Source organism: Sparus aurata, chromosome 17, assembly GCF_900880675.1.
Source record: "Sparus aurata chromosome 17, fSpaAur1.1, whole genome shotgun sequence".
Classification (NCBI taxonomy): domain Eukaryota; kingdom Metazoa; phylum Chordata; class Actinopteri; order Spariformes; family Sparidae; genus Sparus; species Sparus aurata.
Genome location: NC_044203.1, coordinates 14,377,908 through 14,395,266, shown reverse-complemented (window position 1 = coordinate 14,395,266; position 17,359 = coordinate 14,377,908). Strand labels below are relative to the sequence as shown.

Genomic DNA, 17,359 nt, shown 5'->3' with positions numbered 1-17,359 from the left:
TGTCGCTATATTGAGAGACGATCAAAAGAAACTGTGTGAATGTTATGCTTTACTTGAAGCCAACTAAATAATAAGTGATGCCTATAACTGTGTTTTTAGAGTTCCTTTCAGTGTCCATTACTATCATTACTGCAGTGCTAGCTCAGTTAGCATTAGCTTTGTTGTCATGTGAAGCTCATTTTGCACCGGGGTCATCTCCAATATGTTCATGTGCGATGCTGCTGTTTGATACTGTACTTGATAGAAATGCCCTGAAGATAAGGATATAGGTATGTTTCAAAAATAAATGGTTGGACCGCAGGAATTGATTTGCTTGGCAACCGTGTGGAACTTTGTCCACATATTGGGCAGAGAACCAGTCATACAAAGGGTTCAAGTCTCACTCCCTGTATGCGAACCACTTTAAAACACCCAACACTGCATGAGATACACATGTTGTTCCCTTTCAGGAGTCTGTGTCTGCTACTTGAATGACCCCGTCCCTGACCAGCAATTACAAGCTTTCAAGCTATAAACCAGTGATGAGAAAAGTTAAAAGCTGAAAAATTTAACTGGAAAGATTTGCCAACCAGAAGGGAAAACAAGAAAAAATCCTACACATATATCGACACTTAAAAGTATTGCATGTGAACTCCACAGAGAGACTATTGATATCAAAACCAATGACTTTCTTATGCCAACAGTGTTCAGCCACACTGGATATATCATATAAATATTAAACAAGTAAATAAACCGTCTAGACAGTGTTTAGTGTCCCCCAGTGCTTAGCATCTAGTAGCACAACAGCTTTTACTTGAGTTGAAATTACATCATGGGGGCACAAACAAAAAAAAGACAAACAAAAAAACACCATCAAGTCCATAATCAGTCAAGGATCAAATTGACTGTCACTTAAAGTAACCAGAAAGACCCAACTGGTTTGAGGTTTATATGATGAAAGGATCACTTATTTAGAGGCTTGAGCAAGAAAGCACAACTCTAAATCCAAGTAGGATAAATATGCATCAACACTGAATTCAATTTGTGCTTGTCATCTTCATTGTATAATGACAGTGCAAAAAGATCACTTTAATGATGTCATTATTTATGCAGGACAACACTGGAATAAAAGGCTTTATTATCCTAACTCACCTCCATTCCTCAACCGTCCACAGCATATAACTTCAGCATAATAATTAGTGCTTCAACCAGCCATTCTCAGGCATGAGGGATCGTAATGCAGCACCAAGTGAGAGGGATGGGGGAAAAACTTCACAGAGCAAAGAGAATACATAGATCAATGGGGAGACACACTAATCAGGTCCATCATGGGGATGTCGATTCTTTTTCATGTTAAAAATTCACTGTCGCTTTTGTCCTGTTCCCTTCTGAATTTATGCCTTAATTAATTAATAGCATTAATAAATTAAACACCTCTTTAATCTCTATCAAGGTTTCTTTTTATAAATACCCTAGAAGAGGAAAAGAAAAGCCGTAAAAGGGTTGGCTGTCATTATTTTCACCTTCTCATTTATTCCAAGTAACACCTGAGCGAACAACACATTCAGAGAAGGAAAGGAAAAACACGGAAAAAATGAAAAATGAAACGACTTCATGTGTTACCATATGTAAATATGCACCTCTTAGAACAAGTTGTTCTAAGACAGGGTGGGAAAGTTTGTGCTGCATCTTTCTTGACAAAGTTAAACAAAAGGCAAGAAAAAAAAACACAACGTAAAGAAACTTGTTGTTTTCTTCTGGGATTTTTTTGGGAGAGAATTAATTGTGTAAGAGCAGGCATTTGACTAGTGTACATTTTGGGCCCTACAGGCAAAGCAAAGACTCTGTCATGGAATTATCGTTTTCTGGCGCCACACAACACAGTCCCACATTGTGAGGAAATCCAGCACTTGGAAAAAAACAAGTGTGACTAAAACACAAAGAACAACGTTGCTATTTAGAGGTTTGGGTCGGATCTGGAAAAACCCATCAAATTTTGAGCCATATCCTTTTGTCTCGTAGTAAGAATTAGACGTGCTTTTCCTCCTCCTCTCTGAATGGCAGGATTAGTTCAATGTGCATTCAAGAAGTCTCAGCAGAATATAATCTGTGGTTTCTTGTTTTGCAAATTGTTAACCCTATACTATATTTGACACAGCAAATCAGCAATGGCTCTTTAAAGCTAATGACTTGACAAGACACCTACACTCAGTCTCTAAAATGTTCAGGTTTCGTTTACACAGTCTGAGGTGTTAATTAAGTTATGTTTTAGCATTGCACTATCATTGGTGATGGTGTTGTCCTGGACTGCGTTGTAGTAAGAGGTGTTTCTAATGTCCTAACCCCCTCAAGTGCATGTAAATGAAAAGTGCAATGCAATAGAGGACCTCTCAATATTGTGTAATCCAAAACAACACCACCTTGAACTACAGCCTTAATGATAAACATACAACTGATGACTTATACCACATCAAAGCACCATCTATATTGTGTGTACCACATAAGCCAACATAAACTATAGTGCAACTTAAATATAACTCTAAAAGACACTGCAGTTTCTCCAGTTTTCAAAGATCCTATAGCCCTGAAACACACATCAGTGTGCGATTTCAAGTATCACTTCTCTCCTGTACGCCATTTAGCATATTGCATTTTTTAAAAATTTTGACTCTCTAGTCTGTCAGTCAAGTTGTTATAGGAATCTCGGTGTATGGCTTCCTAGTTCACATTTACATAAATGCAGCCTGACTATAAACATTAGCAGATATGCATCCTGCACACGACAATCATACATTTCCACCAAAACACTGACAGAGCACAGCCACCTCCCTGACATAAGCTTTGTTGTGTTTTCTCTGTCTGCATTTCATTACAGCCTCTCTATGACAGATGCCGGAACCAACATCTCTGTAAACAAACACTTCAGTGTACTGGAGGTGGTAGGTTGCATTGAATTGAAAAAATGCATACTTTGTGTACTTACAATTCAATTTCATCCAAGGTCTTCATCATGCTGCATAATCCTGACCAAAATGTATTCCACTCACACAGCACTGAACACCACACTACCGGAGGTCACACTAACCCAATATTTTGTGACATTGACTGAATTTTTTTTTTTTCCAAGATAGATTTAAATTAAAATGACGGGTAATAATGGATTATGATGGAATTTTTACAACCCTGTCAGTCAAAATGATGGACAAAGGGAATGTCTGACGCAACCTCCACCTCACTACCTCCGGGCTTTCTCTCCAGCACTACTGACAGGGATAAAGCAGCGCTAAGATGCTGAAAAATAAGCATAACAGGAGACAATGAGCACTTATTTGCTAGTTCGTGGTTTCCATTGAGGAGAACCATGTTTGACTTTTATTGTTAAATACCCACAGTATTTGTTCAGTGACAGTCATAGCAATAACTAAGGGTTGTTCTAAATCTACATCTGAAGGTGAAAAGTCAAAACTCCAACAACACCTGTGGTATAAAGAACAACTTTGTTGTTAGACTTGTGGCTCAGCTTGTGGCTTTAATCAAGGTCATCTAGACATGAAAGGCACAACCGGAAACACAAAGTTGTTCTATATACTACAACTGTTGCTGTAGTTTTGATCTTTTTAGACCGTTTCAATTCTCCATAGACCTAGGAAGTAGGTTAAGTTGTGCAAGAAACTCTTACTCTGCTTCTTTATCTTCATTTACATTGTTACTGAACATCTAATGATGATGTTTAATTAGGTTTTCAGGCTCATAACAACTTACAAGCATGCTATATCTTCAGGTATTTATAAACAGCAAATTGGACCACCTCATATTGATCACCTGCTATTTGCTGTCATTTACTCACATGTATCATCTTCCCTTTATTATTATAATAACACATAATTTCTGTCATAATTAAAGCCAAAGTAAAAACTGTCAACACTTTAACACACAATTAACACTGATATGAAGCCTGGCAATGTTATTAGCATCTCTGTAGTCATTGTTAGGCCCTTTCACTGGACTCATAAAGATGAATTATTATAGCATGTTATTATTTCATAATTACAATTAATGACTCCATATCACTGTAATTAAAAACTGGCAGAATGACAGTGAAGTTTGTGTCTAACATGTTTAATACATACTGTAAAGGGATTTATTCCAATTAGCACCAAGTCTCTACAGTAGCGCCGAGATCCAAAAGTGGCTGAAGGTATGCCGATTGGTGCTCAGCGGCATATACCGATCCCCAGACTGGCATACAGATTCTCGGAGTTGTATACCGATCCCCAGACTGGCTTACAGATTCTCAGAGTGCTATACTGCTATTATGCCGCTGTTATTCCACGGACACATGACGGCATGTGCTGCTTGAGATTGTTATGGCACTGAGAGACTGTTGGATGGGTATCGCCCCCGATGAATATGCAAATATAATGCCACTGGGCTGGTTTGACGACAAGTACTGCCGTAAATGTATACATTTTTTTTGTCTTTAAAAAAAAACAGTCTCTCAACAATCTCAAGCGGCATATACCATCATGTGTGGGTGGAATAACAGCGGCATAGTAGCAGCATACCACTCTGAGAATCTGTATGCCAGTCTGGGGATCGGTATACCACCGCGAGAATCTGTATGCCAGTCTGGGGATCAATATGCCGCTGAGCAGCAATTGACATACCTTCAGCCACTTTTGGATCTCGGCGTCACTCAGTCTCTATGTGTGTATTTGCTTCCCTTTTGCTATATTGTGATATATCAGAAAAATATTCTTATTAATACTGTCATATGAATTTTAAACATCTTCCAGGCCGCGAGTGTTGGAGTCTTATATTCAAACTAAATAATTCTAAATGATTTTCAATATTCCAACTGGATCCCATTTTATAAGCTTACGGAAAATGTCTAAATTATTATGGATTCAATAAAGTAATTTGGGGTGAAGTAATTCGATGTTTAAAATACAGATGTAGTTTTGGCCAGCAGACCTCACTTTTGCTTGTTTTGCATAGTGAGCCAGTTTAGTGGACAGCTATTAGCTGAATGGTTGTGATAGTACTTTGGTTTGGAGTTTGGATAAGCATCAAAGCCCAGAACACACACACTTAAAGTACATTATGCCTTTTTCATGTGTCAGTGCTAAGAATTATGAGAGAAATTGCTCAGTGATAATATTTTTTAAACTTCACCAGTACTATAGGACAAAGAAAAAGGCACTGCTACACTCAAATTGGTTTTGGTCAAAGATGGCATCAACCACTGAGCCCTGTACCATTGTAACGTCATGATTTAAAAGGCGGCCCACCAGTGACGACATAAAAGTAGTGGGTCCCCTCAGGGTTACCGTAAAGGAGTTGTTGACATTGGTGGGGAGAAATTAAATAAGTTTGATTCTGCCTAATCTACTAATGCACCTGTTCGCAACAAAGGTTTTTCACATGACATTTTTTAACTGGTCTAGGTCTAAACCATACTATTTAGTTAATTCCTTTACAGAGACCCAAAGTATGTGTGCAATGCTGTGACATAAATTTATTGTCCCCCTGAGACCGGACAATCAACATAAGCTGCAAACTCTCGTTAATGCTTTATCCCTGCATTGATGCAGAATCTTCCACCTCCGAATTACGATGCATCTTCAATCGAGAAATTTCCACACCTCTACTTTTAACAGGCAAAACCTCGGAGAAGATCTGGACTGAATGGTGGGCAGTCATCTACCTAGAGCGTTCGGGGGGAGAGCGAGTGAGAGTGAAGAGAAAGTCAGAGACAGAGATAGAAAGAGCGCAGTGTTGTTTTAATGAGTAACTTCTGCCTTGCAGCAACTCTGAGGGGACACAGTAGCTCAAATTCAGAAACACTGAGTAACGCCCACCTAAACAATGATGTCATCTTCCATCTTGATGTTTCGCTGTTGACATCGCATCCATCGCACCCATTCTCAAACATGTAAACAAGATGAACACTAGCACAGATATTTACTAGTCTTTCCTGGTATATATCACACTGGTTGAAACAGTTACAAACTCAAGACGTTAAAATCTACTTTTACATCCCAACCAAACATCCCTCCATCCAATGTAAAATAAAAACTGTATATGGAACCAGGGAAAAGCCTGAACTGGTGCAACCATCTCAGACCAAAATTTAACTTGTAAAATTAACTTTCTTCAATAAGCATAATTAGACAAGAATCATAAAAGGACAAGAATCATAAGCATCACTTGAGAGTTGAAGGTTACACAAAGCCTGAGAGATCTGCTGATAAAAAATTAAATAACAAAAATTAAAAACTGGCAGAATGCCAAGGCCCAGTAACAAAAGGATGGGGAAAAAGGACAAAATGAAGAGACATTGAGACATCCAGACATGGTTTAAAACTGAACTTAAAAGAAACACATCTTCAGCAGTGTTAATGGACTGCCATTGTAACATCACCTTACATTGCATTTAAAACTGCTGTGAATAAGCCAGTTATAGGATTTGTAACACACAAATACAACTGTCTTAGGGGTGTAATTGAACGCCCCTTCTTGAACAGAAAATAACAAATTACACCTCTTGTTTTAGAATTAATTAGCGGTTGGGGAGAAATGGACCAAGACGTGAAAAAGATGACCTGACAGATGACATTAGAAGATAAAGAGGAATACTATCCGTCTGCTTGATCCTCACCAATCTAAACCCAAGCAGACAATCACAGTTCACAAAACTGATGGGACAACCACTTCTGACAGCATGCCTGTGTCTGTCTACAAATGAGATAGCCTACAACTCAGCAACAATACACTTGCACTCTACAACTGTTCTTTAACAGGCAACAAATAATACAGCGCGTTAACATAGTATCATTTTCCAATTTCATGATGAAATCCAACGTAAATAGCCCTCATTAAGTGTTTCTTTGGTTTTGAATTGAACTATACTGTTAATCAGTGGTTCTCAAATCTTTTTACATCGAGGAACCCTAAACTGACACAAATGAAACCACAAACCCCCCATTATTACTAATTTCATTACAATTCATGTGCTCTGTTAATGTATTAATAATGGATTTAATTAGCATGAAAATAAAACATTTCCCTTTTTCCTGTGGACACCTGGAATCCCCTCGAGGTTCCCTGGGGATCGGCAGACCCCACTTTGAGAACCAAGGTTGTTAACATTTTCAATCAAAGGATAACTGTTGCATGGTGTTTTGTTTGTTTGTACATTTAAGCAGTTGAAAAGTATATTGACAAAAAATCAACTCTCAAAGCAATGACGTGTAGCTCTTATCAAATGAGAAGCAAGTCCACACTGACATGTCTCAGTTTAGTACCACTCTTTTTACAGGACACACTTTGATGCGTCACATCTGAATTTCAGCACAGGTGCACCTGATAGCATTAAATGGCACTGGTACATGTAGCTAGGTCGTGACAGTTAGCCAAAGTGCTAATACCAGGTCAGTAAAATGACTGTAACTTGGCCATTCCAAAAGTCAGATTACACTAGTGTTGTTTGAGTGTGGCGTTTCTCTGCAGCTGAATGACATTTAATGTAGCTTACCTGGATTTTGCAGGCACACAGATGATGCTAATCTGCCCGCCATGTTGCTATTAGTGACACGTTCCTTGTCAATATCATCAGTGACTGTGTCCAACATTCAAGACTTGGAGCTCAGCTTGCCTCGCGTTTGGCTGAAAAACTTTACCGGAACTAGTCGACGGTGGCGTTATGTGAGCAAATTAGCGAATTAGGTAGACGAAAACTCAGGGGGACAGTTGTGTGTTGTTGTTTTTTTTAAATGAAAGCTGCTTACAACAAGTTATTAGTAACAGGACAAACTGAAGCTCCGTCAACACTCATCTTCCACACAGGTGTTACTGCTCTCTGTGCGAGGATAGTTTGAGTGTTTGTTGGGAGTGTGGGAGACGGGTGTTGCATTCAAGGATAATGGAAAATGTGGGTATATAATATTTAACTTAATATCCGGACATCAGGTGGGGAATTAATCCTGATGGAGGGGTTGTTCTTTTTTTTTAAATGTAAACAATTATTATGGATACATTTCGATGCTGATACTATTTTGATGTCAATCCATTTTAAAGTTTTTACTGGCACTGTGATTACAGTTGTTAAATTAAAAAGCCACAAGATTTATCTCTCATCTGTTTGTTAACATATCATCATGCCTGCCATGACTTGTAAATGATATGCCATTTTACTGACATTTAACTCAAATATCTAGCCTGAAATGATTCCCTCTGTTCATAGCACTGGGTGTGAGAAGACGTGCTATGTTGTATAATGCTGAATATTGAGCTCAATTTAACATATTACCAGCAACATAGGAACAAGCTAGGGCTGTCAATACTTTAACCTCTGGAGAGAATGATATGGATGTAAAGTCGTAGCAATATCGTGATTTACTATATAATTGGTCACAGACATAAGGTATTGTGTTTTTGAGGCTTTTTTAAAAACATAATTGTGAAAAGAGTTAGGCTATATATGTGAGATCAAGTGATGTGTCGTCAAACAAGAATAGTGACAAACCTCTCATAAGCCTGACCTTGAAAACAGAATTATGCAACATAATCTTTTAAGTATCCAAAGTGATTCAGCGGCTAAAGTATCAACAGTGATTCAGCTCTTGAATTATTCCCCTCCATTGCCACTCTTGTCTATACATCCTGCATTGTATTAGCATGTGCCCTCAGTCCACTTCCACTGAAGTTGAGCCACATAAATGGGCCCAGAGAAATCACTTTGGCTCTGTCTTTTTGAGCGTTTCACAGAGAAATGCTGGACCCCACTCTCACCTCTGATGGAGCATGCTTGTGAGTAAAAGTGGATAATCAGACACTAAGATGTCCTTTTAAAAAAAGAAAAAAAAAAGCTTTTGACAGGTTTAAGAGCTGATGTGTGTATCCTGACTTCGCCATCAGCTGAGACGAGAGATAATCTCCCCACAATACACATCACACTTATCTAAAAAAGAGTGGGTTTATTTGGAGCAATTTGGTTTGACAAGGAAAATGTGAAACCTTTGTGGCTTATTTCCTTTGAAATCCAAGCACAAAACGATTCATTATAGAAGGTTTCATTTAGGAAAGAGAACATCCTAATAATACTGCCTTTCAAGACCCTCGCTCAATCATACGCATGTCTTTTATAGCCTTCATAATCAAACTGGTTAGAAAGGTTTGATCAAGAACATGCCGACGATACTATGTTGAATAGGACATTTCAGCAGTGTCCATCCCGCAAAAGCCAGTATTTCTACATATGCTGCCTATTCGGAGGAGCCTCTTATGTACTTTTCTAAAGATATCTTACATGTGGGTTGCATTCAGTGAGCCTCCACTGCAAAAGTCATCGAATGTCATCTCACCACAGGTGTCAGGTTTTCTTTGTATAATTCAATAATAAAGTAACACTCACTACATTAACTGTCAAAATCAAACACAAGGCAGAGCCAAGTAATGGTGTTAGAGACGGATTCTGGGGAGAGGGAGAAATAAAAAATAAAAAGGAAAAATCTTCCCACGCAAGTTGAACCTCAGGCTTTTTGTGAGAATGCAGAAAGCACACAGAGTAAACAGTTGTTTGCCTGCTCAGTGAATAAAGTAAACAAAGACAGATCTTTCTGCTGGATTCCCGTGTTTTTCTCTACCTCTGACTCCTCCAGTGAAACATTTGAATAAAGGATGGTGGCTACTGAGCTGACCCATGCATCACTGAAGCCAGCACAGCATGCTCATTCAGAAATAAATGATGTGGATGCTGCTTAGTTTTCAGTTTGACGCTGTGGTATCCCAACACATTTACAAGACACTCTTCAGTGAGCATCGTGGGATAAACAGATTTCCCCCTGATTTTCCTCTACTCGAACGGTCCGTACTGTTTTTTGTATCAATACTATACATATGCTTTAAACTAATAATTATCACCATGAAACTAACCCAGCTGATTAGTGACAAGCGGACAATTGATATGCAATGCTTAAATTTGACAAATGTAGCATCTTAATTAAATATGTGCTAATCAGTATACATTTCAAGGACAGAAACCTGAACATTGGTTACAGACAGTTTTTGGAATTCTTGTTTCATTTTGTTGATATATATGGGCAAAGGTTTTTAGAAGGTGATTCTCTTTAAATCCTTCCGAAAATCAGAAGACACCGTCAACAACCATAAAAAAATTTATTCTATCTGTGTTTTGAGAAAGAAAAATGTTATGTAAATCCAGCTCTGAATTATATATGAACTCAATCCTCTGTTAAAACTTTCAGAATATTGTAGGAGTAATACTGAAAAGTTTGGTGTATATCATTGCACCTGAAGTGCACTTTTCTAAGTAAGACTATGAGAAAATAAATCATTTGAGTATTGTAGAAGTTTTTTAGACAAAAATTAAGACGCCACAAGTCAATAGGGTAAAAAGAAGTATGATATGTGATAACAAAACTTGCCTGTGTTGATAACTTTTATTGAGGCAATTATTTTCTGTATTACAATGTTTATATATGCAAGTGATGATTTGTAATCAAATACATTATGTCCTGTTTTCACACAAATTTGCATTTCCACTACTCTAAAAGAAGATATGGTATGGAAGCAAATTTCATTTTATTTTGATTTCAACTGTGCTGTCTGTTTCTGTTTAATATACAAAAATCATCTTGGCTCCTATCAAACAAAGGCACAAAATAAACCTCTTTTCTCTCCCCTCATAAGAAAATCAAGATCCTAATCTTCTATAGTTTTATGAAGACATTTCAATTCAGCACAAAACCATGTCAGAAACGGGCAGACACTCTATAATCCACACACACCGCAGCTGACATGCCTGACACTTTGCTGACAAGAATACTAAGCAGTCTTTGTCATGTGTACATTAAAGGTGAACCTTCCCTCAGAAGTGATCACTGAAGGCTTTCCTCCCTCTTACTTCCTGTCCCACCTGCCAGTCTTCAAACACAGCCTTCAAGGTGCATGGCTTCAGGGAAGCTTCCTTACCTGGTCCTGAAGTTGGCCGGGTGTGGATGCCCGTCATACAAAGATAAAAAGTCATATTCCTCCTCCACAGCGAAAGATTGAAAAACTATATGAATCCTGTTCCCCTCCTCAGCAACAATCACCCAGGTACAGTTCGCTCCATTTGGATATCCATATGGAAACCCGGGGCTTTCTATCGTCCCATTCCTCCCTTTTAAAGTGCCTCCACAGGTGTGGATAAAACCTGCAAAGAAAAGAAACACCATCAGAATCAAATGCACATGGAAGAAAAGGAGTAATTTGCAGAGATTCTTGCAGAAAACAGCTTAATTTTGCCTGGTGCACACATCCAAGCAGCAATAAACAAACTGAATGGCTTTACAGGCCTGTACAGATGTTATTCCAACATTTTTATTGCAGCGACTGTATACAGCCCATAGAGTTCAGGTGCAATATTTCTTCTACTGAGAACAAATTGTTTGGAAAATCCACATTTCTCTCAGCTGGCTGAAGCTGTGAGGGAAATCTGGCAAACAGCTGAGTAACAGCCAAGTTCTTTGTTTCCATTTTGAGGCTCTCCTCAAAATTACAAAAAATAATAAGCTGTGAAACCTGCTGCTGTAATAATACAAGATAAATGCATAATTGAGGACTGCGCCGTGATGCTTCTCAGTGTTATACTGTCCAGAAAAAGCTTGTGATGTATTATTGCTGCCCACTTCTTTCCAGAGGGTTACAAAGCCCCCGAGACGAGCAACAAGCAAGGTCTCCCGATTTGGTGCCACAAGCCCTTGACGCTCTGTTTCACAGCCCACACAAGATATATCTTTGCACCTTGCTGCATTGGCTTGCAGGAAATCAATACCCTCGACATATTAGGTGAAGCATTATACTATCACAGTGAAACTGCTATAATGCGATTGCTTGGCTAACCTCGGTGGTGTTCATGTAAATGAGCAAGTGTACCACAGCTAAGTAACTCAGGCACATACACAAACATAATCCATGACATATATTCACAGGCATTAACGGCATCAGTTTACAGCACAGTATTTTTCCATGCTCACATATCAACACTCGCACAAACAATGCTTGTGCATGCTCTCATACGCACGGTGTCACAGAAAAGGAAGAGTGCCATTTTATTTGAGGCTATCTTGCATGTTGTCTAAAGCAAACTTAATTAAGATGCATGGTTTACCCCCCACAATTTACTCTGTAATTAGCTCGTCACACTCAGTAGGTAAGGGATGTTTTGCATAGTTCTACACATGCTTTGAAGTATGGGGGGGGCAAAAACATTTGGCAGCTATGCAACCAAAATGGCCTCTAATAAGACAAGCAGTAGTAATTTTCGCCCCAATAATATGTGCGCCTTTTTATAAACGGATGTGGGCAGAACAGTCAAAATGTTTAACTCTGAGACAAACGGAAAATTAATTTCCCTGTTGTCAAGCTGATTCATTATTTTTGGACAAAGCCTGTAAGCTGTTTATATTTCACATAAAACAAATCTGTTATCACACACATGATAATCCTCTGGAAAATGTCTCCACAATCTTTACATCTTTCAACACCTTCAGGATATTATACGCACAGGGGCCCCTGACGGAGCTGTATCTCCACCTATTGTCCTGATAACTGACCTGCCCCTGAGGCCAATTCACTCCCGCTGTATCGAGTGATCAACCGGCCTGACCTCCTTTTAGATACAGTTGTACATACAGTAAATAACAGGTTTATGATGTGCCTGGTGATGCACTGCTGCTATAAACGCAGTGGTAAAACTTCCCTGCTCAGGTCTGAAGCATGTCTAAGTTGCAATTATTTCCGCCACCATTGAGCAAACAGGCTAATCATGGCAAATTTGCAGCACTGATGCGCCACCTACGGGGTCAACGTGATCCAACCTTTGACACGGTGCATTACTGCTGTTTCAAGCACTCTCGGGAATGTAATAATTTCCAGAACAACCATCTTCACTGATCCGGCAAATATGTGAGCATTGTGGTAAAAGTGTGGATTTCTGATGACAAGGTTGTAATTGCATTAAAACAGCAAGTTTGACCAGCAACTGTTTTGATATTTATTTTATCTGGTGGCTTGGTGGTCTGCACAAACTCTTTTGCTGCATTTTTCTAAAGTTTTACTCATTCTTGAATTTAATTAACTGAAATTAGGCCTGCCTGATCCACATTGCCTTCATCTTCACAAAGCTGCCACCAAAAGAGCCAGCAACACATTTTCCTAGCAGCAACATCATGCTTGTGTTTTTAACTAAAAACAATTAATAGCTTGGCCGGGCGTATGTAGGGCAGTTTAAAAGAAAAAGTTAGAGCTAATGATGAGCACTTGGAGATAAGACAGAATGATTCTCACCCACACTGAATGTTTCAAGGGCCTTGAAAAATAATTCTGAGGAAGAAATGTCCGTTACCGAGGCTGAGCCCACCTGCAAGTTGCAATGCAGACATAATTCTCTTCAGTAGAAGCATGGGGATTAGGTATGCATGAGGGCAGATATGCATAACAACACGCCATGTGAAAACTGATGTTCAGCTCCAGTGTATTATTAATCTTGGAAAGTCACCTCCTCCATTTTCATGAACATAATTATGAATACATTAATCTAAAATTTAATTTTACCTGGCCACGGCCATAGGAGGATACAATCGCACTAAATATTCAACAGCAACAGTGGGAGCAACATTATATTCCGCAAAAGTTTTGAACAGCCTTTAAAAAATATATGAAACCAGAGTCATGCAGTTTAAATTGTGATTGTGTTACCACACAGTTTTGTGATTGCAGCCGGCCACTGTAGGATAGCATGAATCCTAAACCTTCGGTTAAGCTCAGCGGCAGGAAGACGCACACCTGTTTAGATTTCAGGTGTATTGCTCGAATTCGAGGCTGTCTTGTTTCACCCAGCGTTACTACAGACTACAGCAGGCACAGGAGCTCTATAAGACCCAGAAATATTTCAGTGTTTGTCAAGCATTAGATGAAGATTGTTACCAACTCTTCAGAGTAATGCTATTTGTGTGAACTGCTTAGCACTGTTTGTGTGGCTGATTGTTCTGATGTCCTAAAGATGATGGAGCAGATGCTCATTGCCAAGATATCTATTTCCCTCTTTCCGCTTCCCCCTCTTCCTCTCCCCCGTCTCAGATCTATGTATTCCTTTCATCCTTCATCTTCCTATCTCACCCGCTCTTCAGCCACTTATTCCCTTCCTTTCTTTATCCCTCTGTCCCTTCCTGCTTTGATATTCTACCTCTCATTTTCCCGTCTTCGCCTCACCCCCTCCTCCCTCCAACTATCCAGCGCCCCGCTTGTTTCTTCCCATAAGCTATCCTTTATGAATTAGAATCCCCCTCAATCCTCTGATTCATAGGCTCTTGTAATATGTTAAGCACTGTCATCTCCATAAGCGCTGTATCTACAAAAAGAACATTGTAAACAATCATCTTGTTACTTCAAAGAAAAACGCGGCGACAACACGCACTTCCTTGTAGCGGGGAGAGAGGACATCAGATCCATTTACCGCTCACTGTACACCAACAGTTTGTCTTCTTTGAATTCTGCCGTCACCGCTTAGTAGCCGGCTCTGACCTCCATCATCACTTCAATTGTTAAAAAAAAGAAAAAAGAAAAAAAAGCACTCCCTGGGGTTTCTCACCGACCCCGTGTTAGTGCCACGCTGCAGCACCGACCATAAATTGTGATGAGAAACCAAATTAACAACATGCTGTGATTGCACAGTGGGGAAAATGCGGTTCAGAAATATAAATTAGTATCATAACACACAAGTCTGGCACGAACAGGGGCTTCATCAGGCAGCCAGGCTGGATGACAGACAGCGTGTGAGCGATCCCAGCTGTTCCTCAAACAGTTACATTTACCCGTAACCTTTCCGATACACACACACAAATAGCACCTTCCCGCTGCACGAAAACCTTTCATGCTCGTGAGTGAGTGCTAAACTTGCCGGGTGAAACAGACAGGAAATGGCAGCTGTCTCCCACCCTGATGAGGTTTCAGAAGGCGTTTGTCTCTTTGTCAGACTGAATTGTATGAGCGTGTCTGTGTGTGAGCGCAAGCATATCTATACGTGTTGCTGGCCTTGCGAGAGACGACTGCACATGATTCCGTCTTCCTTGCCAGGTGACTACAGAGATTTGGGGCAGAGTGAAGCAGTTAATGAAGCACAGTGCTGTACCCTGCGTGGATGGAAAATAAGATTGATTTTGTAGACTGAATGCATTATGCATCATAGCAGGTGTCCCATTATAGATTTAGTTGCAGGCTAAATAGATTACTTAATGCTCGCTTTAAGCATGGAGGCAACTGAGAGACAACATTTTGGCTTTCCAGCACACAAGCTACTCGTGTTTGAAGGGATAGGTGCGCCCAAAACAAGTCAACAGCATATAACTTGTCCTCCACCATTTATACAGATTTATAGTTAGGTCATAAAGAGGAATCATTATGTGCAATAGGGAGAGGGGAGGTGGAGTCATTTACTGCCGTCCAAATTATTATGAGTGAAAAACAGATCATGGGATAAATGGATGATTGCTGAATGAAAGATTACCCCTCCCTAATCGACTATTTCGAACAGACCATCGTGAGACTGAGGCTCAGAAAATAAACATCCCCACTTTGACCCTCTGGCTTCAGCTCGTCAGCTTCAGGATCCCCGAGGGCAGATTTAACCATCAGACAAACTCTTATTTTCCCCCCGCAGGCAGTCAAACTGTTGAGTATTGATGAAAGACCTAATTTTGCACATTTATTGTGCTCCATTTGCTATACAGTCCTTGAAGCTTATGGAAATGATCTGCTATCTATTGTGCTATGTTTGTCCTTCATCGCCTGTCTATTGTCCCCGGTTTATGTGGCAGCCTGCACGTCCAATGAGACAATAAAGTTTATCTAATCTAACAAAATCCTGTGCCTTACAGCAATCAGAGTAATAATGGCACAACAAGCTTTTGCTCACTGATTAACAGCATTCAGTGTTCAAGCAGTTATAGAAATGTAGCGCCATCCTTTGGCCCCAGTCAGACTTACATTGAGGGAGTGACTGCATATGCTTGGAAACTAAGGATTTCAAAAAGTTCTTTGGACTAAAGATCAGTTGCTTGTGAACAGTGACCATCTGGGAGAAGCACGTTAGATGCATTATACATCAAAAACGGTTTGTTCTTGGGCTCTTCATAAGAAGCATGATTGTGATGTGTGGACAGACAAAACAAGGAGAGGACATCAGTTGCAAGGCTCTTTGTAAGGACATATGGCTTTGGCTGTACGACACTGTCAAGGGACTTTACTTTAAAAGTATACAGAATTTAAAAGAGAGGATGATACGTTAATATTGTCAAACTTTGTAATTACATTATTGCCGGTTGGAAGGCTTCTTTTTTTTTTTATCAGCTCAGTCACCAGAATAAACGTTTGCATTGAATGTATCTACATTTTGAATTTGTACATTTCAGTCTATCATATCAACATTATTCATTATTTTTCATGGGGTTTTTGACAGCACAGGCAAATAATGACAAGAAACAGGGAGAGAGAGTTTTGTTTTGTTTTGTTTTTTTGTTTTTTTTACAGCAACAGGTTGGAATCAGACCATGTAGCGACTACACAGCCTTAGTACATCAGTTCGGAAACGTTGTTTCAACATATTGGTGATTTGCAACATTTATCCTGGAGATTGGGTTGTCTTTCACACACACACATCTGGAACAATTACGAGTTCCTTGTCTTGCTCAAGGACCCTTGAATAATAGTAACAGCTGACACGGCTGAGATACTGCTTTATCAGCTGCATGTATCTGTATCTGTATCTGTATCTGTACACATCACTTTGTTAAATTACCTCAATGCAGCTATAATTGTAGCCAGCATGTGTCATGCACTGAGCCTAGAGACCAAAGAAAAATACACTCATGCGATGTTTCCGTTTCAATGCTAATTGCATCTTTTGACTAGCGGCTTTTCCGACTGCACGGTATAATTCATAGTTATTATGTAAAATTTCATTAAGTTTTTTTAGGATTCTTTTTGTGACTTTTAACCTTGCGCCTGCTATTTGAATAGCAAATGTACCTGGTAAGATAAGATACCAGTGTTAGAATAGCGGAGAGATTCATACAGGCATAGTATATTTGCTGGAAATATATTGTGAATGAGAAATGGGAACATAAGGGACCATAAGGGGTACTTCTACGTAAATATGCTATATGTCTAATTAATAGTGACTGTTTAAAAAGTTTCCTTCACAGCAGTATAGTCAAAATTATATTAAACGTGATACCATAAGATCATACTAAAATGCACATTTTCAGGGCTTCAGAAGGAAAAGATCCTCGCTTTGAACACCACTCGGACCACCAGT

The 17,359-nt window shown here is 39.4% G+C and overlaps 1 protein-coding gene across 7 annotated transcripts in view; it reads right to left on the bottom strand.

The window, feature by feature from the left end:
• The window catches only part of LOC115567061 (CUB and sushi domain-containing protein 3-like), a 219,280-nt gene that overhangs the window by 192,836 nt on the left and 9,085 nt on the right, over positions 1-17,359 (bottom strand). For all 7 annotated transcript variants that reach the window (XM_030393247.1, XM_030393251.1, XM_030393249.1 and 4 more), the window contains exon 2: positions 10,975-11,197. In XM_030393247.1, coding sequence (XP_030249107.1) covers positions 10,975-11,197 — 223 coding nt within the window. The remainder of the gene's footprint in view (positions 1-10,974; positions 11,198-17,359) is intronic.